Source organism: Nannospalax galili, unplaced genomic scaffold (assembly GCF_000622305.1).
Source record: "Nannospalax galili isolate Female #2095 unplaced genomic scaffold, S.galili_v1.0 scaffold208, whole genome shotgun sequence".
Classification (NCBI taxonomy): Eukaryota; Metazoa; Chordata; class Mammalia; order Rodentia; family Spalacidae; genus Nannospalax; species Nannospalax galili.
The window spans coordinates 1,107,197-1,131,793 of NW_008357998.1; the positions used below are offsets into that span (position 1 = coordinate 1,107,197).

General features: G+C 39.7%; 1 protein-coding gene across 3 annotated transcripts in view; it reads left to right on the forward strand.

The window, feature by feature from the left end:
- The window catches only part of Rerg (RAS like estrogen regulated growth inhibitor), a 130,847-nt gene that overhangs the window by 36,184 nt on the left and 70,066 nt on the right, over positions 1-24,597 (forward strand). The window contains exon 3 of one of the 3 annotated variants that reach the window (XM_029557660.1): positions 20,096-20,188. The exons of the other annotated variants lie outside the window; for them this stretch is intronic. Coding sequence (XP_029413520.1) covers positions 20,096-20,188 — 93 coding nt within the window. The remainder of the gene's footprint in view (positions 1-20,095; positions 20,189-24,597) is intronic. 3 annotated transcript variants of the gene reach the window in all.

Sequence of the window (24,597 nt, forward strand, 5' to 3'; positions counted from 1 at the left end):
CTATCTATCTATCTATCTATCTATCTATCATCTATCTATCTATCTATCTATATAAATTGGCCCTAACTCCCAGGTTAACCTTAGTAGTGAAAAAGTTCTTCAGGACTGAGGCTACAGTAGTGAGAGTTGAACCAGACAAGTCTTATTATCTTTGTGGGAATCTTAATTGAAGCCAAACTATTCTATTCCCTGTGTTAATGTTTTTTCTAAAAGGAAGAAAAAGAGGAAGCCAAATAAGCGCCTAAGTCTGCCTCCATTTTCTGCTTAACAGAGGTTAACCTTAGTAGTGAAAAAGTTCTTCAGGACTGAGGCTACAGTAGTGAGAGTTGAACCAGACAAGTCTTATTATCTTTGTGGGAATCTTAATTGAAGCCAAACTATTCTATTCCCTGTGTTAATGTTTTTTCTAAAAGGAAGAAAAAGAGGAAGCCAAATAAGCGCCTAAGTCTGCCTCCATTTTCTGCTTAACAGAGGTTAACAAGAAGCTTTTCCTGAGTATTTTTCATTGACTGGGATCATTTTGGCATCCCCAGGGCCATCGACTCGTCCCAGCTGCTCCATTAATCTCTGGGAAGTCCCCAGCACTGCAACTGTCACTGTGTAATTAAATGCTTTGTTATTTTCTGCACAGTCCTGTACTTTGGCAGCGTTTTTTCATTAGTAGCAAGGCCTGTTGTTTGTCATTTGTCCCATATGGCTACGAAGAAGTCTCTCTGTCTGTCTCTCTCTCTCTCTCCTCTCTCTCTCTCTCTCTTCGCCACCTCTGCTGGACTGAGCGGTTTTCTCCTCTTCTTGTCCTCATCTCTTCTTTCTCTTTTTCTTTTTATTAACTGATGTATATTCATTGTACACAGTACTGGGTTTCAGGATATGATGATTTCATTCAGATATATCGTGGCCGCACCCTTCATCTTCTTCACTGCTTCATTCATCCTCATCTGTCTTACTCAAAGCTACATTCTCTAATATAGTAGATTGGCATCAACTGCTCTTTCCCCCCCTAGTTTTCTCTTCTAATCTCCTCTGAGTAGGAAAGAAAATTTGAACATTAGAATTAAATGTACAGTTCTTTTTTCTCTCCTCCACCTCTCCCCTTTAAGGTTAATCTTTAATTTGAACACCCAGATACTATAAATTGTTGTAAATTATTATGATAGGGAAAACAAACAATATTACTTCTTGACTTAGTTTTTTCTTTTGTTTTTTTTTTTTTTTTTTTTTTTTTTTTTTTTTTTTTTTTCCTGGAACTCGCTATGTAGATCAGGCTGGCCTTGAACTCACAGAGATCCATCTGCCTCTGCTTCCCAGGTGCTGGGATTAAAGATAGGCACCACCATGCCTGGCTTTCCTGAGGTTCCTTAATTATAGTTACAAAAGGTGAATCATCATAATAAGGAAAAGCAGCTTAAGATCATATTGTTTTTCATTTGTTTGTTCACAGTCTCTCTACGGAGCGCTCCTGCCATGGCACTCTCTGTGTAAACCAAGTTGGCCTCAAACCCATAGACATCTATCTGCCTCTTCTCCCCAGTGCTGGGATTTAAGGGGCATGCCACTACACCTAGCAAAATTACTATTTTTACCAAGAGCAAAATTTTCCCTTGTAATATTCAGTTGTTTCTTAAATATGATGCAACTGCTTCCATTCAGTTGGAGAGGGTTATCATAGTAAATGAGTTTCTTTTTTTTTTGGTCTTTTTGTAGCCCAGCTGACCTGGAACTCCCTATGTAGACCAGGCTAGCCTCAAACTCACAGAGAGCCACTTGCCTCTGCCTCCCGAGTGCTGGGATTAAAGGCGTGCACCACCACGCCTGGCTTAACTGAGTTACTTCAAGTGGTGGGAAGTGAAGAGGAATTCTACTGAGTGGAGGAGAGAAAGGAATTCTAGAAGTACATGGTCACTCTACCTGAATGAACTGTTGGCTTTCCCACCCACATTTAAATATTTTCCCTTGATTCTCAAGTTTTGAGGGTACATTACAATTAGGCTGGAACCACAGCCAAGATTGATACGAGGGCGGCGGGATGGGGGTTTGGGGGAGTTTGTCATGGAAGATGGTGTTAATCAGTGACATTAAAGAGCAAACTGAAGACGAGAAAAGACTGTCCAGCTAGTGCACACTTGCCAGTTTGATTTGGTGCCCACTGAGCAATCTCATTTTCTCATAGGATGGACAGTTACGCTTGGGCTGTGGAGTCAGAGCTTGGTAAGATTTGGGGCTCCTGAAGTACAGAGCTAAAACAAGGCTTGAGAACTCTCAGGTTCTCAGTTCTCTCATTAAAATCACAGTAACGCCGCCCATTCTATATGTTCATCATCACATTTAAGAAAACACCCATGAAACGTGCAGACAACTTAGGGCATTTCCTAAGAACCCAAAGAATAGTAGTTAAGGAGCGTTAACTGTCAAACCCCTCCCCTTTGTCCCTACTCCCTCTGCGCCCACGTGTTCACCTCCATAGTGTTGTACACATTTTTCTTTCTAATCACAAGTACCTCTTCCGTGACCTATTAGTTGGTAAAAGTGATATTTGTCCTTTGTGGCTTAGCTGAGCTCTTCTAATCATTTTCAGCATTCTCTTAGCAACTTCCTTCCTGTAGTAGTTACTTTTCTGCTGCTGTGATAACACACCGTGTTGAAGGCAACTTACAGAAGGAAGAGTTTATTTGGTTTATGGTTCCAGAGGGATGGAGAGGAGGCATGGCAGGAGGCAGTTGAAGGGCTCACATCATCAACCACTCCAGGAATCAAAGGGAGGAACTGGAAGTGGGCAAGGCTATGAGCTCTCAAAGCCCACCCCAAGTGACATGCTTCCTCCAGCATGGCCACCCCTCCTAAAGTTTCCATGATGTCCCCAAACAGCACCACCATCTGACCAAGTGTTCAAATATTTGAAGCCTATGAGGGACACTCCCATTCAAACCACCAGACTTCCCATACTTGTATCTACTCTGGAAAGGGTGAAAATGTACACTCATAGAGCCGGGCGTGGTGGCGGATGTCTTTAATCCCAGCACTTGAGAGGCAGAGGCAGGCAGATCTCTGTGAGTTCAAACCCAGCGTGGTCTACATAGTGAGTTCCAGGCAAACTGGAGCTAGAGGGAGATCCTGTCTCAAAAAGACCAGAAAGGAAAAAAAAAAGTACACTAGCAACATATGATCCATCTATTACCACTAGATTCTATTTAAGGGTAGGAACAAAATACTTTTGTATTTGAGTACTCACCAAAATATATGGTACCCAGTAAATAGTTGATTTTTTAAATGAATTAACTAATAGGAGCATCTTACTCTGTCGTACAATATAGCCATCTGAGTTATTATCAGATGTCAGAAAGAAAAGGAAGACATTGATAACTAGTTATGAAAAGGTGGAGATTATCAGAGAAAAAACTCTGAAAGAGGAAGAAAGGAAGGAGAGAAGAAAGAGAGAGAATGGAGCAAGAAGGAGGAAGGAAGAAAGGAAAGAAGGAAAGGAGGATGAAAAAGAAGGGAAGACAGAAGGTACATCTGTCAAATGCCAGTATCTTAGGTTATCCCCTACACCCACGTGTCAGCATTTATTGGTACACCCCCAGTGACTTTAGTCTGAAACCAAGGTGGAAACCTACTGCCTAGCATAGAACCTATCTTAGGTCCTTTTCCACAGTAGGAGCTACACATTTTATTCTAATTGCATAACTGAACCTTTTTCTCTTTACCCAACTCCCTCATCACTGCTGAGCATAAGAGCAAATCACAGTACTTTCCAAATACTGAATTAATCAGTCCTACACATCTTCAAAACAGACAGGAACAACTAACTTGTAGCTTTGGGGAATGAGTCTTTGTTATTACTGTTTTTCTTGTAAGTCCATCTTTGCTGTCAAACTAACATATTAAGTTCTCAGAGTCGTTAGAAATTCCAAAACTATTAGGGACAGAAAATGGTGTTGCAGGGAGGGAAATAGATGGATGGGGCCGCTCTTCCTGCCTACTGACCGTTTGGGTGTCTTGTCACCCTGACCAAAGCAAAGAGATGTTTCATGATCCTTCCATGTACACACTGACTGCTTAGTATGCCCCAGACTGCTTGAACTCAATTGTTGGTCTCACTGTGGAATGTGCAGCACTCACGTGATAAAGACAAGAATTCATGTGGACCCAGATAATCTTCTCTCCTAGATGTGAAGTGTTGGTCATGTGCTGAGGACGGGGAAGTGAAGGAGGAGGGAGACCAGCAAGAGGACCATTTTTAACTCCTTCCCTCCTTGCTATCTTGAAAGTTAAGAAAAACTGTGTAACTTAAGTAACAGGAAAACTGAGGTTTATTTTGGCTCATGAACTGAGGGAATAGAGTCAGTGAGGCCATGGAAGACATGGCCATGGATAGTTCAGTGGTGGCGTCAAGTATGTGGCAACTGCTTGTATCCATCTCAGTAGACCAGAAAGCAGAGCCAGGATAGGAAACAGGGCTGAGCTGAGCTGTAAACCTGAAAGCCTGCATCCCTGACCTCCCCCGCCTCCCCCCCCCCACCAAGAGATTCACTTCCTCCAGCCCCAACTCCAGAATGTATGAGCCTGTAGGGAACATTTGTGTATCCAAACCATAACACCGACTCTAACCTGAACCTCAGGGCCTGTGGATTCAGGTTGAGACATGCAAGGCGAGTCTGCTGCCGATTGCTTTGGGAACACTTACCACATAGGGAAGCTCTCAGCAGCTCATCTGTCAGTACTGTTCCTCGAGGGGGTGGAAAGGAGGTTCCTTATAGACTGGCGTTGATGAATGTCATTAAGCAGATGATTGCTCATGGTTCAGGAGTACGTTCCCACATAAGAAGCAGTTTAACTCTTCTCCTCATAGATGTTTAGCATAGTACCTTGTATTTCATGTACCTAAGAGGCATGCATTATAGAAATAGACATTTATGTCCGGTTTAGAAAACCCTTTCTTATGCCTATATCTTGTAGGTTATTGACAATGTTTTCTTCTAACAGTTTCAGAGTTTCAGGCTTCACATTAAGGTCTTTGATCCACTTGGAATTGACTTTTGTGCAAGGTGAAAGATAGGGGTTTAATTTCATTCTTCTACAGGTAGAGATCCAGTTTTGTCAGCACCATTTGCTGAACATGCTGTCTTTCCTCCAGTGAATGTTCTTGGCCCCTTTGTCATTTATCAGGTGGCTGAAATTTTATGTACTCATATTTGGGTCTTCAATTTTGTTCTATTGATCTATGGGTCTATTTTTGTGCTAGTACCATGTTGTTTTTATGCCTATAGCTCTGTAATACAGTTTAATATCTGGTATAGTAATACCCCCGGCATTGCTCTTAGTGCTCAGGGTTGTTTTGTTATCTGAGGTTGTTTGTGCTTCCATATGAATCTTAGGATGGTTTTTTCCAATTCTGTAAAGAAAGTCATTGGGATTTTGATTGACATTGTGTTGAACCTATAAATGGCTTTTGGTAGGATGGTAAATTTCACAATATTAATTCTTTTAATCCATGAGCATAGGAGGTCCTTCCATCTTCTGATGTCTTCCTCAATCACTTTCTTTAAAGATTTAAAATTTTCATTGTAGAGGTCTTTAATGTCTTTGGTCAGGTTTATTCCAGGATATTTTATTATTTTTTGCAGCTATTGTGAAAGGGAGTGTTTCTATGTACTCTTTCTCTGGTTGCTTGTTATTGGCATATAGAAAGGCTACAGACTTTCGTAGATTAATTTTGTAACCTGCCACTTTACTGAAAGTGTTAATCATTTCTAGGAATTTTCTGGTGGAATTTTTGATGTCTCAGATATAATATCATATCATCTACAAAAAGGGATAATTTGATCTCTTCCGATTATTGATCCTTTAATTTCCTGCTCTTGTCTTATTGCTCTTGCAAGGTTTCAAGTACTATGTTAAAAAGGACTGGAGATAGTGGACAGCCTTGTCTCGTTCCTGATTTTGATGGGAATGCTTCCAGTTTTTCTCCATTTAGAATGATGTTGGCTGTGGGTTTATTATATATGGCTTTAATTATGTTGAGGTATGTTCCCTCCAGTCCAATTTCCTCTAGGACTTTGAACAGAAATGCATGTTGAATTTTTTCAAAGGCTCTCTCTGCATTTATTGAGATGACCATGTGGTTCTTGTCATACGATTTATGACATTGATTGACTTGTGTATATTGAACCATCCCTGCATCTATGGAATAAGGCCAACTTGATCATGCTCGATGATCTTTCTGATGTGTGTCTATATACTGTTTCGAAGTATTTCGTTGACAATTTTGACATCTATGTTCATTAAAGATATGGGCCTATAGTTTTCTTTTTTGGTTGTATCTTTACCTGGCTTTGGTATTAGAGTGATGCTGGCTTCATAGAAGGAATTTTGGAGGTCTCCCTCTGTTTCTATCTTTTTGAACAAATTAAGTAATATTGGATGTAGATCTTCTTTTAAATGTCTGATAGAATTCTGCTATAAATCCATCTGGTCCTGAGATGTTTTAAGTCAGGAGGTTTTGTATTACTGTTTTGATTTGCTTCTGAGGTCATTTAGGACTTTAAAGGTTTTAGTTTTTATTTATGTGTTTGTGTGTGTGTGTATGTGTGTGTGTGTGTGTGTGTGAGTCCATGTGTGAGTGAATGCCATATATTTGCAGGTGCCATTGGAGACCAGAAGAGAGCACCGAATCCCTTAGTTCTGGAGTTACAGGTGATGGTGAGTGACCTGATGTAGGTGCTGGGAGCTGAGCTCAGGTCCTCTGCAAGGGCCGCAAGTTCTCTTAACTGTTGAGCTGTCTCTCCACCCCCTCAGTTATGGATTTATAGAGTTAATTTTTTCTTGAAGCTGTATATAGGACCACGTTTTCTTGCAGACAGTCAGGGTCCTCTCTCATCTCTCAAAGGTACTACAGTATGCTGCTAATAGATCGCCTGACAAAATGTCATTTGACTCCTTCAAAGCCAACAAGGGGATCACCCTCATCCAGGCTTCTATAACATGGCCTAATAATGAGACTGACATGTATCACTTGTGTGATGCTACTGGTTAGAAGGCAGCTCCAGGTCCCACACTATAGAAGGAGTATGAGGAGAGGGGTAACTCACTAGGACACCCCCTATGGACACCATAAAGGCTACGTTATGTGGAGTAAAAGCAAGCAGTGGGATTAAATGCACTGCCATTGTTTTCCTTCATGACCTCGATACTTTAAGACTCAATTTTATCTTCTGTAAAATGGGACTAAGTAACCCCTACTGCAAAAGTCATACATAAAAAGTTATAGATGCATTTGGAGGTTTTTGGAAGTTTCTTCATAAATCTTCCTTTCTATTAGAAAGAATGATTAGCAGAAATATTTTTTAAGATTTTAAAATTTTATGTGTGACTGTTTTGTCTACATACGTATATGTCTTCAACACATACATTTCTGAAACTGGAGTTTAAAAGGGTTGCTATCTGTCACACGGGTGCTGGGAACCAAACCTGGGTCTTCTGCAAGAGCAGTAAGTGCTCTTAATCCCTGAGCCACCAACCTCTTCAGCCACAGAAATTACTTTCTTATGTCTATGCACCATTAAATAAAAAAATCAAGTCCCCAAGATTAAACCCTCCCTCGTGTAACTCAGCGTTTGAACTGTAGTAGTTTATCTGCAAACAGCACTTGGTAATTTGTTTTCTCTAAAGAATATAAACTCCTGCAGGCAGACTCAGCCTCCTGCTGAATCCTCCAGGGCCAGATTACGTAGAGGGAAAAAATAATCAGGCAAATAGAGTTACCTTAATTACTATAAACCTTTCCTCTCCCTCGGAAAGAGATGAAAGAAACACAGGTCAGCATGGGGAGATGATGAAGGTCTGTCAAAGAGCTACAGAATTGTATACCAGCCCACGTTGTCCTTTTCTAGAGAATGTATTTGAAGTTTGGATTGTTCAAAAACAATACTTTGGGAATGTAGACCACCTCTCATCTATTACAAAGCTAAATATTCTGTGTTCCAGACTCTATTTGTTGAAACATGGAAGAAATTAGGCCTATTTTATTTGTATTCTGTCAATTGGGGTGATCCGCATAAGACCTTCAGGTGATGAGCATCATATAGACAAAAATGTTAGAAGAAAATGCTGTGGGCATAGACTTTTCTGAGACTTTGCCTGCAGGGAAGAAAATCACACTGGGGGAATAACATTGAGGCGGTTTATGTCATACTTTGTGATTGACAAATTACTGGAGCTGTTTTTTTCTGTTCATTTCCATCAAAGTGTTACATTACATTAAAAGAAAATACATTACTATAAAGCGGAATGTCCTCCGCACTGCTCTCATTCTGGTAGTGTGTTATATTATACTATCTAAGAAACCCCCTAAGTACCTCAGATAGATTCTCAAAGAACCCCCAAGGGCTTTCTTCTTAAGAAGTAAGAAGTATGGGGAAAACATACTGTTGCCCACAAACCAACTCTGCAATATGCATTTTTCATAATTCGTCTCTGGCTGCCTGTAGGATACACCCTCTGTCACTATAATTTGCTACCATTGGATGCCATTAAATTCATCATTTCAAGTACACTGTGTTCCTAGGTTTATAGCTTGTAATAACAATCAAGGCCTCTCTATTCCTGACAAATGAGGCTCATCATGATCATGTAGTATACGTTGGGAAGGTTTACTGGGTTAAAAAAAAATCAGGTATTCTGGTTTGTTGCATGATCTCTAAAATTCTGTCATTGGTTATATTTCCTTTTCTCTTTTAAAAAGCAGCTAATTTAGAAAAGTGAGCACATTTATCTGAGTAGCAAGACCTTCCACGCACAGTTAATCTCATACGCAAAGAAGCATCTTCTGGTTTTGTTAGAAGCAGGTGCATTTCGAACTACCTGTAACTACTCTACTAATGTATTGTTCATGTCATAAAAAATATAAAGCGCACTCAGGAGGCAGAGGCAGGTGGATCTCTTGGAGATGGAGGCCAGCCTGGTCATAGTGAGTTCCAGGCTAACTGGGGCTACAGTTTCAAAAAGTCAAAATACAGAGAGAGAGAGAGAGAGAGAGAGAGAGAGAGAGAGAGAGAGAGAGAGAGAGAGACTGGTGATGTAGCTCAGTTGGTAGAATGCTTGCCTAGCATGCACAAAGCCCTGAGTTCAATCCCCAACACTGCATAAACGAAGCCTGGTGGTGCACACCTATAATCCCAGCACTTGGGAGGCAGAAACAGGAGGATCAGAAGTTCAGTGTCATGCTAGGCTGTATGTTGAGTTCATGACTAGCCTGGGCTATATGAGACCCTATATCAAGCTCCACTCCCTTAAAAAATGGGGATTTCAAAAGAAAGGGATTAAAATCAATACAAACACAAATTTGAATATTTCCTTCTTATAATGCTTTAGAGACTGGTGGTGTGGGTGAGGAACTAGAATGCTAAGAGATTCATTGCTTGCTTCATTTGTGTTCCCCTTCGCGTTATGATTCATCAGTGCCAATAATTTTGACGTGTGTATTGCTGGTTACAGCAGCTCAAAAATGCGAGTGGGGTCTAATGCTTTTTCATAAATTCACGTCCCACATTTTACTTTTAGAAATGTTACTTGGCTTCCTACAAAAAGATGACAGGCAAACAGAAATATCAAGTGTTTGCTTATGGGTTCCTCATCTGGTCTCCATGGAAGATGAAGCGACATACGGTTCTGATAAGATTGGGCATCAATCCTAGCTGAGTTCACAGCCGGTTAACCCAGAAACAAATGAGTTCAGGATGAGTCAGAATGCCCCTCTGCTTTCAAGCACTGTGTGCCTTTTCTGACCTGAAACACGATGAAATTGTTTTCCTAAAACAGCATGAGAAGGCCAGTTATTTAAAGAGAAAAGAATATGCTGATAGAGTCCTAGTTCTCTGACATCTCAGAATGACAAATTGTAAAATAAACATGCTGTAGGCATAAAACTTTACATAACATCAGGGAAAATATTCTCTCTGGGTTAGTCTGTACACCTGATCCAGAAGTTTGGGCTCAGTACCATATTTCATGTCTTCATTGATTTTCTTTTGATGAAAATTGAGATAAATGAGTATTTTCTGGCTGCCAAAAACAGACTTTTTGAATATATATGAAGATAAAAAAATAAAATTATTGGGGGCTGGAGAGATAGCTCAGTGGTTGAGAGCACTGGCTGCTCTTGCAGAGGACCTGGGTCTGAATCCAGCACCCCCATCGAAGCTAGCCTGTAACTCCAGTTCCAAGGTATTTGATGCCTTCTTCTGACCTCCTTGGACACTGCACGACATGGGTGCACTTACACACATACAGGCATTACACTTACACACATAAAATAAAAATAATAAATACTATTTTTTAAATGAAAATTATTTTGATTTCACATGGGCACATTTTAAAGTTTTAAACTAAATTGTTGAGTCACATTTAATTCTCTGGTGCTTTGTGGATCAGAGATTACTGGAGGTCTCCTGCCTTAACACTGTCTTGAGTTGGAATTCTAATACCAAACGTGTGAAGACATTCTCTGGACCATGAAAACTGACATGATGTTGATCTATTATTATTACATCTCAAGGATTCATCACAGTTCAGTTCTTGCATCTTCCTTCTCTTCCAATCCAGATTTTTATAATGTTTAGGCCAGAATCTCCCACTAATGCTATCATCTATCTCTATCATCTATCTATCTATCTATCTATCTATCTATCTACTATCTATCTATCTATCTATCTATCTATCTATCATCTATCTATCTATCATCTATCATTTATCTATCATCTATCTGTCTGTCTATCATCTATCATCTATATTTATCTATTGTCTATCTACTTAGATAGATATAGGCATTTTGATTTATTGATTTATATCTGTGTATGCGTGGCTGAGTGTATGTATGTGTGATACATGCATGCAGTGCCCACAGAAGTGAGAAGAGGGCATTGGATTCCCTGGACCTCAAGTGATTATGAGCCACTATGTGGGTATTGGGAACCCAACCTGGGTTCTCCTCCAAGAGCTATAAGTTCTCCTAACCCCTGAGCCATCTCTTCAGTCCCCATTAATATCTTCTTTATAAAATGATGTCTATTAAGCATTTTGATATCTTCAGGGAATGAAAGAACATTCTTGTCAGGTCAGGTTAGTAAAGATGTGCCGCCATATTAGTTGATGTTCTGAAATCAACATGAACGTACAGAAAGCATATGCTTTGCAGTTTAGCACTTTGTAGTTGAAATAGCAACTTGCTTCATCTTTCCTAGAACTCTTGATATCTTCAGTGATTTTAAAGGAAAGGCAAAGGCATAGGACATGTGCTTCACGGTGCCGTGTTTGAGTCCCATATTTAATCATTTTTAACCTTTGAAACTGTTCTTTGCCTACAGCTGTCCCTAGGTCCTTGTATGGTTAAGACTTATAAGGAGTTATTGGGTAAGGCTGGAGAAGTCTTTTAGAAAGAAACCAGGAAATCCAATTCTTTAAAAAAAAATATTTGTTTCATTTTTTAATTAAGTGTGACTGTGTAGGGGAATGTACACATTAGTACAGGTGCCCTTAGAGGCCAGAAGAGGATATCAGATCCCTGGAGCTGGAGTTTATGAGCATTTGGTGAGCCACATGATGTTGATGCTGGGAACTCAACTCCAGTCTCTGCAAGAGCAGGACGTGCTCTCAACGACCAAGCCCTAGACCTTTTTCAAACTTGTCTTAGTCTGTTTCCTGTTGCTATAACAGAATACCACAGACTAGGTAAATTATAAATAGGAGAGGATTTTTGGCTTATGATTCTAAGTCCAAGAGCAAGGTTTTGGCATCTCATAGACTTTCTTTTTAGGTCACATCCTGGTAGGAGAACAGGAAAGTATGAGTGAGACAGAAAAAAAAAGTATCTGAACTCCTGTGGTTTCTAATGCATTCCCTTAACTACTGCATTAATCTGTCCATGCCAGCAGAGTTCTAATATCCAGTCTCCTCTTAAAGAGCTCCTGTCTTGATTCTCAGAAAAACTGAATTAAATTTCATTATGAGGTTTAGAGGGAACATTGAAGCCATACAAAAATTTAATCTCTCATTTTTCCCCCCTCTGAGATAAAATTGCCTTATGAACTGTGATTTAATTCTTCAAACTATAAAAGACAGAGCATGAATTTCTGTGTGACTCTCACTGGTGCCCATCATGACATTCTCCAAGTTCACATCCTTCCTCCTCCACTTTCTCTCTGTGGATGACAACTACACAGTATCCATAGTGTTCAGTCATTTCCTTTTGTCCTGCATTGATGGAGAGTTGGTTCACATACACGTCAATCAAACCTCATCTCTGTTGACTTCTCAGATTCCCCGGGAATAGTTGTAAACAATTTATATCTATTCATTAGCAATCACAATGGCCCTGTGAAACAACATTATTCTCCCTTACAGATGGAGACATTGAGGAAAGAAAGGTTAAGCCTCCTGTACGAAGCTACCCAACTAATAAGTTGCAAACCAACAGCAGTGACATCAGTACCCCACACTGTCTCTTTGACAATAACTCACTCTTCCTTAAGTCCATAAAGTACAACCATCAGCAACCTTGATGAATGAACACAAACCCGTTAGCTTTTTAATTAATTAATTAATTTATGTATTTATTTATTTTTTATTTTATGTGTATTTGTGTATTGCCTACATGTAGGTAAGTGCACCCATGTTGTGTAATGCCCACGGAGGTCAGAAGAAGCTGTCGGATCCCCAGGAACTGGAGTTACAGACAGTTGGCAGCTATCATGTGGGTGCTGGGATTCGAACCCGGGTCTTCTGCAAGAACAGCCAGTGTCCTTAACTGCTCAGCCATCTCTCCAGCCCCTATGCTAGTTTTTTAATTGAATATGAAATTTTGTAAAAAGTATTCAAGCTTTAACATTGCACATACTGTTTGAATTATTAAGGTTTTCAGGATGAAAAAGACAAGCTTGCTGGCTGTTGGCTTCTCGGGTTAAATCCACATGACTTAGTCATTATCAGGCTCCCTAGGGGCCTCTACTGTCCTGGGTAGATTGAAGGTTTTCCTTGGATTGCCATGTTGTTTGCTAGCTCTAAATGAAATTAGAATCTCCATTGCAGAAGGTAAAGCAAAAGCATATTTTTCAAAAGTATTGATGTCTGTGTTTGGTTTCTTGCTAGTTAAAAGATGTTTCCCAGGCGCCTGAGGGGAAAGGGGGAGTTATGGGGGGGGTGAAAAAATGAGTACTTGGATGCAGTAGACTTGCTACCATTAATCTTTTGTGCATGTGGCAAGAATGGGTATCTAGAGCATATGAAATATCGGAAAAGGGAGAAGCAACCCGGCTGTGTGGTCTTTACTTCCCAGTTTAGAGAAAGAATATTAAGAAATTCTGCTTTTCACTCACGAAGCCGGGAGTGGCTCCATCTGTCCTTTACCAGACAGACCACAACCAGGAGAAACTGCATCCCAGTACAGCTGGGAATGAGACCAACAGATGCGCCTCAGGGATTTTTTTTTTAATCAGTTAGCAGTGCAGGGGATATCTGAAGGCTCCACTATCCCTAGCAGAAAGAAGGGCTCCATATTTTTCATGTGGACTCCAGCCAGTCCAGCTTATGTCTCAGAGCAGGCACATCCAATTAGAGGGTCCCATGGATGATTTATTGGGTTTGTCTTATGGGTGGGGGTGTTGTACTTGAACAGTTTTGGCCACAGTGCCCAGAGCTACTGCTTGTAGAAAGCTTGGCTGTTGCTGTGAAGCTTGCCTGTGAAGAGAGACCAGACTCCTCTGCACACCACAGCCACTGCCAGTAGCTAGCTCAAGCCTTTTCCACCAAGGGTTCCCGTGGCCCCAACTTACTCTGGGACTGAAGGCTTGATTTGGGGAAGGCCTCTGGGACACTGAATGACCCAAGACACTGGCTCCCAGTATCTTCAGTGGATGTGCCTGCCGGGCTTATTTCATCTTTTTGATGTCATAATTCCAAGTTTTGTTCACTTCATGCATCAGTTGTTAACCGTAAAATTCCAAAGCTTCAATTGCTAGCAGAGTAATACTCTTCTGTGTTTGAAGGACACTGCTGTGTTATATCCTGTGACTTTTCATGCTTAGAAAAAGTTGGGTTTTTAGGGAAGGAGTCTTTATTGTTATCTGTTTTTCCTTTCATCTTCCTCCATGAAGTTTGCCTAAAATAGAGTCAGATGAGTGGATCTGATTTCTCTTCATTCTCCTCAAAACTTCTAAATTCAATCCACCTGCCTTTCATCTCAACCTTGGCTGTTCCCCAACCCTGATGGTCTGGCTCCAAGCCTGTAAAGTCCTGTTCCATGTGCTCCATGAAAAGCTTGGCCGATCTTTTGAAGCCCCTGTTGTGCCATGATAAGGTCTGACCATAACGTAAGCTGCCCACACCATGTCCCTTGCTGTCTCACTTTCTTTCTCTGTTGGTTGCTAATTTTCCTTGTAAAAGGAGGTGAGTCACACTGTTGTGGCTTGCAGGGATAGCAACTGCAATAAGAAAACCCCACAGGCATTTGCCTGTATTTTGGGATGTTGCGTGGCAGCCAGCAAATGTTTCCTAACAATTTTTTGGAGAAAAAAATAATTCAATGTACGTATGGGTGATAATGTATTTGGTGGAATAAGCCAGAAACTCTGAAAATCTTTGGTGCAAATTCAGAAAAACCTATGTTTCATTACAGCACTAGGGGGATAAAGGACAGGCTTTAACCAGATACAGAACACTCATCCTGGTTGTTAGCAGTGATTGATAGCAGAGACCTTAATGCATTTCTGGGCCTCAATTTAGACAAATTTAAGAGGCACCAAGACTTTGGAGACTCAGACTTCATTGGCCTTTGACTTCCTTCTGTTCTGAACCATTTTTTGAGATTGCAAAAGTCATGCCTGGTTATAGAAGGAGAGAAACATAACTTCCTTTAGAATGCATTGTGTTATTAATTAAAAGGGCAATAATAGAGTTTAGCTTAGTCTTCAGATAGCCACAAAATAACTACAGTCATCACCGATATTTATGCTGCCATTTGTCCCCATACTATAAACATATATTGTGCCTTGTTTTGCTTTTACAGTTGTATTTCTAGTGCCCGCGTCTTTGCTTAATTTGGGCATGGGAAAACAGTCCTCATACTGGGCAGCACAGATGGTAGATGGAGCAATAATCTACAATCTCAATGCGAGTTTTGCATCTTAAGTGTCTGTCACAAGGTCTGTGTGGCAGAGACTTGGCCCCCAGCAAGGCACTACTGGGAAATGGCAGAAACTTTCAGAGGTAGAAGGCTGTGTTCTAGGGGTTGTTGTTCTCTAAGGGTATTGTGGAAACCTATCTCTTCCTCTCTTTCACTTCCTGATCACAAGATGAACAATTTTACTCTGGCCCACAATCCCCACCATTGGTGTGTGGCATCCCTACCAGAAGCCTAAAAGCAGTGGGTCTGTATGATCAACTAGGACCTCTCACCTTATAGCTGAGGCTGACCTTGAACTCCTGATCTTTCTGCTTCTAATTACAAGTACTGGGGTTACAGGCATGGGCCACTGTACCTGGCATTGACCTGATTTTCAAAAATACAGTTGTGACTCTAGAAATGAAAATGATTATTATAGTGACTGAAAGAACCTCTTTAGGTAAACGTACCTTTTCATGGCTCTAGGACCCCTTTATTGAATCTACATATAAAGTGAGCAGTGTGGAAGATGTATCTCTCTTTGCATCCTGGATGAATGTCTTGGAGGTTTATAGATGCTAAACTCTCCTTTTCAGGCAGACATTTAATTTGTGTTTGTGAGTATAAGGAAAATTTCTTAGTGTGTTTTTATTTTATTTTTTCAAAGGAGGAAATTTAGGCTCAGATATCATGAGTAATTTGCACAAAGCACAGTAAGAGATGAAACTAAAATCAAAATTGCATCTATAAAATTAAGGACAAAAAAGTCCCAAATGGGTATTGTACTGGGCTCCTTCCTACACTGGACGTTGATTAATTCAGATACTTTATTTTTCACAGTGCTAGTCAATTCCATTCATCAATGCTAAGGTCTCGACGCTCACTTTTGTAGTAGACACTCAAAGAAGCATTTAAGAGTAAACATTGCAGAAAAGTGCAGGGGTGCCATTCTCCCTGGGACTGCATCTAACATCCCAGCAGAGTGGTTAAAAGGAGGAAGAAAAGCATGTCCAGTGCTGGAGAGGTGGCTCAGCAGTTAAGAGATGGCTGCTCTTGCAGAGGACCTGGGTTCTGTTGCAAGCACCCACATGGTGGCTCACAGCCATCCATAACTCCAGTTCCAGGGCATCAGAAGACCTCGTCTGCTTCTCCACAGGCATTGCATGCACAGGAGTGCACTTACATAAATGCAGACAAAATACTTATCCACATAAAATAAAAATAATAAATATGAAGGAGGAGGAGAAGGAGAAAACGGAGGAGGAGGAGGAGGAGGTGGTGGTCGTTTGTAGAGTTCAGAGCTTCTCTTGATGCTAATTTCATTGTGGAATCAAGTTCTTCTGAGTTCATCATTGAAATGGCAGAATTGTAGAGCGTTCCTTTATAGTACTTAAGTTTCTCCTTTCCTGCTCTAATTCAGCAGTAAATCTGTGGTATCTATTATTTCAGCTTATATAGAAGGGCTTCAACCTATCTGAACAAGAAGTTGAATAGGAGAAAGACAGATGACTATAGGACTTAAATGTTTAAATAGGAGTCCAGCTCTCTTCCTAAGTGATCTGTGTCATGGTAAAAACTCAGCATGTCCATATGGAAACCTGCAACCCTGATACTGTGGGGAATGGATACAAGAGAATCAGTGGGGATGCTGGCCACCAGCAGATTCAGTGAGAAATCTCGTGTCAAGGGGAAAGGTGGAGTGCTGGAGCTTGGCATCCTTCTCAGCACATGCACCAGAATGCACACCTGCATCCATGGACCCATACATCTCATTCTCTCCCCACCTCTCTCCTTATCTCTATTTCTCTCTCTCTCTCTCTCTCTCTCTCTCTCTCTCTCTCTCTCTCTCTCTCTCTCTCTCTCTCTCTCTCTCTCTCTCTCTCTCTCTCTCTCTCACACACACACATATACACACACACACACACACACACACACACACACACACACAAACGAACGATATATGTCATGATCAGAGCAGCACAAATCATCTAAAAGGTCATAGTTGAAAAAAGCGATGGAACCAGAGATGGTGACTTTAATCTCTCATTTTGTTTCTTCTTATTCCTAATGGTCTTAGGCTCTATCTATCAATGTACTTTTTGGTCTTCTAGATTTTTTTTCAAAATTTTATTCATTATTTTTATTTTATGTGTATACATGTATTGCCTGCATGTAGGTTAAGTGCACCCGTGTCGTGCAATGCCCGCGGGGATCAAAATAGGCTGTCAGATCCCCTGGGACTGGAGTTATGGACAGTTGTTAGCTGTCATGTGGGTGCTGGGATTTGAACCTGGGTCTTCTGCAAGACCAACCAGTGTTCTTAACCGCTGAGCCATCTCTCCAGCCTGGTCTTTGAGATTTTTAAATGTAGTCTAGATATTTATGCGATAGAAAATTGCTAACTAATGTTCATTTAATTTGAGAGTGAGGTCTTTAGTTTTAAAATATTTTTTATTATTTTGCTGCTTTTCATGTTAAAACATGAAGCCATTGAACTTATCAAAAAGAAACTCTGAGACATCAAAAAGAAACTCAAGAAACAGTGTGAATTTTAGAATAGCCTCATGAATAAGTTGGCCAAATTATGTTGGGAGAATTGTTCTATATGAGTTGTAAATTTTTAACTTATTTTTAAAATTAAATTACAATGAAAAAAATGTATTTTTAAATTTATTTGGAAGCAAGCAAAAGATTACACATATGGTCTATGTATCATTAGATGCAGAACTGACTGGAAATTTTTTCAATAAGAGCAATAGATTTCTTATATTATGCTAACATTTCAATAACAGACAGGAAAGGCTTAATAACCAAATTAATTTTAATTACATTCATTTATTTTATTTGTAGTGTTGGAGGCACTTATGAAGCACAGCTGGTGTGTGTGGAGGGCAGAGGACAACTGGGAGGTATATGGGTCCCAAGAACTGAATTCAGTTCTTCAGGCTTGGTGACAAACACATTTACCTGCTGAGCCATATCACTAGTCCCCAAATAAAGTTATTTACTCATATCTTATTTAATCTCTCTCTCTCCCTCTCTCTCTCTCTCTCTCTCTCTCTCTCTCTCTCTCTCTCTCTCATAGGGAGGCGTGAGCTCTTTTATTAAAAGATAATGTGATGGTTTGAATGAGAATGTCCCCTGTGGGCTCCAAGTATATGAACATTTTGTCCCCACTTGGTGGTGCTGTTTTGGGAGTTCTTAGAAGGTCTTAGCCATGCTGGAGGAAGCACCTTATTGGGGGCGGGCTTAGAGAGGTCTTAAGCCTTCCTGGATCTCCAGTTGCTTTGTGTTTCCTTTGCCTGCTTGAAGATGTGAGAGCTTAGCTTCTGCTCCTACTCCAGTCACTTCTGTTGCCATGCCTCCTCACCATGATGGACTCGTGCCCCTTTGGAACCATAAGCTACATAAATTCTTCTTTTTTTAAGTTCCCTTGGTCATGGTGTTTCTATCACAGCAACAGAAAATATAAGAAAGTTACTCTAAAGTCACACATACAATATGATTTGTAATACCTTCAGGAGAAGCCCTGTTCACAATGTGACTTGTCAGAAACAATCAGTGGTAAGTGTTTAACACCATAGACAAACAAGAAGCTGACTGGAAACTTAAAAGGCCCACAGAGGTTTGGTAAAGCTCTAAGATCTTCCAGGGGCTCTAGAAAGCTGCACTCATATACACTCTCAACAAAGACATGGGAAAACTCCAGTTTTGAATATCTGACTGAGTTTGAAGCCCCAGAGAAGTGAGAAATGAACTCTAATTGAATATTTGAGTGCTGCGGGTAAGATCCAACACATATGCATAGATAGACGCTGGCAGCAAAAAGTGGAAGACTTGGTTTTTCAAGGTATTTAATTTAATCTCTGGCCATCATTCACAAGTGATACTTAGCAGACATCTATGAAGTTATACACTACAGAGAATATAGGCATCACAAAGTTAGCCTAAGAAAGTTATGAAACAAGCAACAAAAAGTAAAAACTGATAGCATCTACAACAAAAAAGTGGATTGAGCTCGACTGATCTGAATCCCAGAGTTGTCACCTTAAAATGCTTAAAATGTGCAGTTTTCAACAACTGCAACTAAAATCTGAGACATACCAAGATGCAAGAACATATCATTCAATCCCAAAGAGCAGTCACTGGAAACCATCTCTGATGGACTTCAGACTTTGGACTTATGAGTCAAAGACCCTAAATCATATTTTATAAATATGTTGAAAGAGCTAAACTAAGGAAAACATGAGAATGCTCTCTGATCACATGAAGAGAAATTATAAAGAAATGGAAATTATCAATTAAAAAAGGGAAATTTTGATGTGGAAAAGTACAGTAACTAAAATGAAAAAACATTAGAGGGACCCAACAGCAGATTTTTGCTGTCAAATGGTGAGCAATGTAAGTCAATCAAGATGACTGAGTGTCAAATAACAGCAAGGAAAGTGAGAGAAGAAAAGTGAGCAACCTCAGAGACCCATGGATTGTTAAGTGTTCCAACATATACTCCCTTAGTAAGGGAAGTTAAAGAGGAGAGGAAAGAAGGTGCAGACAGCTTATGAAATATGATGGCAGAAACTCCTGAATTTGATTTAAAAGTGTATTTCTGAATATTGAAGAAATGCAGCAACTCAAGTAGGACAAGCTCAAGAATATCATAGTCGGATTCCAAAAAGACAAAAACGGAGAGCAAATCTTGAATGCAGAAAGAGAAAAAAGGGCCCACTATGTATAATGTATACACAGTAACAGTCAAACTGACTTTGACACGGAAACTGGTAGCCAGAAGGCAGTGGGGTGGCATATTTAGCATCCTAGGAGATAAAGACTGCCATCCAAGAATTGAACATGCAGTAAAATGACCCCTCAAAAAAGAAGGCGAAATTAAGACATTCTTGGATAAACAAACTGGGGTAATGTTCCGCTAAAATCCTTGCCTTATAGATTCGACTAAAGGAAGTCGTGCAAGAAGCATCTGCAAAGGACAGTGGGAAATGACACAAAGAAAGAAGAAACACAGGGAAGGTACTTTAATAGGTGAATATTAAAAGCATAAATGTAATTTTATGTAAGAACTCTCCATTTAAGAAAAGGAGGAACAAAGCAATCTGCACTTGCAGATGATAGATGGCATATACAGAAAATTGTAGGAAATTCATTAAAAGCCATTTTAAATCATAGGCAAGTTCATTGGGGTTTCACATTACAAAAATATATTATCTTTCCAGACACTAGCTATGAACAATTAGAAATTAAATTTCATTTACAATAGTATAAAAAGAATAAGGTGCTTATATATAAGTTTCCCAAAAGGACTATCTCTGTTTACATACAGGAAAGTATGGTATATTACTGAATTAAAACTCAAAGGAATAGGAAGATAAAACCATATTCCTAAATTGGAATAATAATATTAAGATAGTAAGATAGGGGCTGGAGAGATGGCTCAGTGGTTAGAAACACTGACTGTTCTTGCAGAAGGCCTGGGTTCAAATCCCAGCACCCAATGGCAGCTAACAACCTGTTTACATACAGGAAAGTATGGTATATTACTGAATTAAAACTCAAAGGAATAGGAAGATAAAACCATATTCCTAAATTGGAATAATAATATTAAGATAGTAAGATAGGGGCTGGAGAGATGGCTCAGTGGTTAGAAACACTGACTGTTCTTGCAGAAGGCCTGGGTTCAAATCCCAGCACCCAATGGCAGCTAACAACTGTCCATAACTCCAGTTACAGGGGATCCAACAGCCTCTTCTGTCCTCCATGGGCATTGCACGACATGGGTGCACTTATCTACATGCAGGCATAACACTCAGACACATAAAATAAAAATAATAAATAAAATATTTTTAAAAAGATAGTAAGATAGAGCCAGGTGTGGTGACACATGCCTTTAATCTCAGCACTTGAGAGGCAGAGGCAGGTGGATCTCTGTGGGTTGGAGGCCAGCCTCATCTATATAATGAGTTCCACACCAGCTGGGACTACAGGGAGACCCTGTCTCAAACAATAACAACAACAACAAAAAAAACCACAAAAAGCAAGATAGTAGAATTTTCACCTGACATTTTTCTTTTTTTAATTTTAACTTTTAATCATGTGTGTCTATGTGTGGTAGGTATGTGCACGTAAATGCAAATGTGTATGGAGGTCTGAAGAGGGCGTTGGATTCACCGGAGCTGGAGTTAGAGGCAGCTGTGCGACCCACCTGACATGAGTGCTGGTAACTGAACTTGTATCCTCTTCAAGATCAGCTTGCATTCTTAACCACTGAGCCAGCCCCCAGTTTGCACTCTTAACTGCTGAGCCAACTCTCTAGTCCAATTGCTTGGCATTTTCCCAAAAGTCTCAAGCTAATCCTAAAATTTATACAGGTACCCAGTGGTCCCAGAATATCTAAACAACATTGAAAAAGAGGAATAAAACTAGAGAGTAATACTCCTGATTTCCAAACCAATCACAAAGACACAATAATCAAGTTAATATCCTACTGGCACAAGAACTGACATATAGGCCAATGGAATAGAACAGTCCAGAAATAAGCCTGTATATCTGGCAATTGCCTCTTGAGTTATTAAATAAGTAGAGAAAGAATACTCTTTTTAGCAAATGGTTCTGGAAAAACTGAGCATCCACATGTAAATAAATGAAGTTGGCTCTGTACCTCATGACATATGCAAAAGTTTACTCAAAGCGGTTTAGATATAAACTCTAAGAAGAAAATCTAGGAGTAACTACTTGAGACTCTGCACCAGTTATATAATAGTTTCTTACATATGAGATGAAACACACATCATGTAATAGAAAAATGTCACTTTATCAAAATTAAAAGTCTAGTGCATGAAATGATATTATTAAGAGCTAGGCATAGTGTGCATATAGGAAGTCTCAGCACTTCAGAGGTAGAAGCAAGAGGATTAGGAGTTCACGGTTATCCTGGCTACATGGTGAGTTTCTGGCCAGCCTGGGCTACATGAGACCTTAACTAGAAAGAAAAACAGTGAGAAAGAAAGAAAATACAAAGAAAAGTAAAGGACAACTCACAGAGTAGGAGAAAACACATTCAAATAAAATATCTGGGCTATGTATTCAGTTGTTGAATTTAAACTGTATGTATTTTACTGATGATTTTTAAGTCTGTGTTTAGCAAGGATATTAGTTCGTTGTTTACTCATTCTTTCTCTTTCATTGTTTATTTTTGGCTTATTGTTATGTCCTTATCAGATTTAGATATAAGTAAATGGATTTTGTGGAATGAGTCTAGAAGTATTCCTTCCCTTTCTATTTTATGGGATTGAAAAATATTATTGTGGACTGGAGAGATGGCTCAGTGGTTAAGAACACTGACTGCTCTTGAAGAAGACCCAGGTTTGAATCACAGCCCCCACATGGCAGCTAACAACTGTCCGTAACTCCAGTTGCAGTGGATCTGATGGCCTCTTCTGTCCTCCATGGACATTGCACAACATGGGTGCACTTCAGACAATACACTCATACACATAAAATAAAAATAACAAACAAAATATGTTTAAAAAATAAAATATTATTGCTAGTTATTTAAAAACAGATTCATTTGTGAAATTATCCAATCGGGGAATTTTCTTTGATGGAAAATCGGTATTAAAACTTTAATCTCAGCCAAGTATGGTGGTTTATGCCTTTAATTCCAGCACTTAGGAGGCAGAGGCAGGTGGATCTCTGTGGGATCAAGACCAGCCTAATCTACGTAGTGAGTTCCTGGCCAGCTGGGGCTATAGGGAGACCCTGTCTCAACCTCCCCCCCAACCTTTTATCTCATTATTTATTATTTACTTATTTAGATTTTATTCCTTTATTTCAACGTTTATAGGTCATCTGTCTAGAAACTTCTCAATTTCTTCTTGATTTCTCAACATATTGGCATATAATTTTTTCAAAATATTCACTAATGGAACTGGAGAGATGGCTCAGTGGTTAAGAGCACTGGCTGCTCTTGCGGAGGACTGAGGTTCTGTTGTCAGCACCCACATGGCAGCTCACAACCATCCCTAACTCTAATTCCAGGAGATCCAACACTCTCTTCTGGCTTCTGCAGGCATTGCATGACACTAGTGCACTTATATATGTGCAGTCAAAACACTCATATCCATACGAAAATATTTGCTGGCAATCATCTGAGCTTCGGTGGTATCTATAGCAATAGTCCCTTTTTTAACCCTAAATTTTTTTGTTTGGATCTTTTCTCAATTTTTAAAAAAATTTGTTTTTATTTTATGTGTATGCATGTATTGCCTGCATGTAGGTAAGTGCATCCGTGTCGTGCAATGCCTGGGGAGGTCAGAAGAAGCTGTCGGATCCCCTGGGACTGGGGTTACAGACGGTAGCTGTCATGTGGGTGCTGGGATTTGAACCTGGGTCTTCTGCAAGAACAACCAGTGTTTTTAACTGCTGAGCCATCTCTCCGGCCCTTTCTCAATTTCTTTAATTTCTAAATCAATTTGTCTGAGAGTTGGCCAGCCTTTACTGTTCTTTTCCAAAAATCAACTCTTCACGGAGCTTTGTGTTTTTCGTTTTCTTCCTGTTTTGTTTGTGCTCTGATCTTTATTGTGTCTTTTCTTCATTCGTTTCCATTTTTCTAAGACCTTGAGATATAACACTTGGTTATTTATTTGAGATATCACTTTAAAAAAAACATAGGCACTCTACTGTAAACTTCCATCATTTAAATATAACTCAGTAGCATAAAATAAAAAAAGGGGAATGCTTTTGAGATGCTTAGACTTGCACTTTCTGTCACCCTTTTTACTGACCTTCATACTAAAGCATGCTTTGTGTTTCTGATATATTCAGAAACTTCTTGTGGTTTCACTTCTGGGCCCCTCAGGATCATTCATGATCTTCCACAGTGTAACTGCAGTCCACAGCCCAGTTTTTTCCATTGTTCTTTTATAAACAATTTTTAAGTCATTCATATTATTTGGCCTTTGACTTTACCTTGCATTCATTCATTCATTTATTCTGTTAGCCAGTCAATAAAGAAATTTGTTCAGTATCTAACAATTATACCATAAACTCAAGACACCAAGATGTTGAGAAAACACGATCACAAAGTAGAGTAAAAATTAATATCAACCTACTTATTAATATGCAGCAAGGATGCTAAACTCCAGCTGCACTTACCAGCTCCAACATAGCTTCTTACATGGGAGAATGTCCACAACCCAATTCAAGTAGGAACATCCTAAAGTAAGACAATGTCAGCACAGTACAGTGCTCCTCATAAGCCAGAGAGATGGGACAACCATCATTCAAGGCACTGCAGTGATAAACATAAGGACATCACTTAAATTCTCCCAATTGGTAAGTCAAAGAAAACAACAATTAATTCATACAGTTAGGATGTCCTTAACCTGAAGCTTTCTTGAACTGCCCAAAGAGCTTTATTTATACGCATAATCATA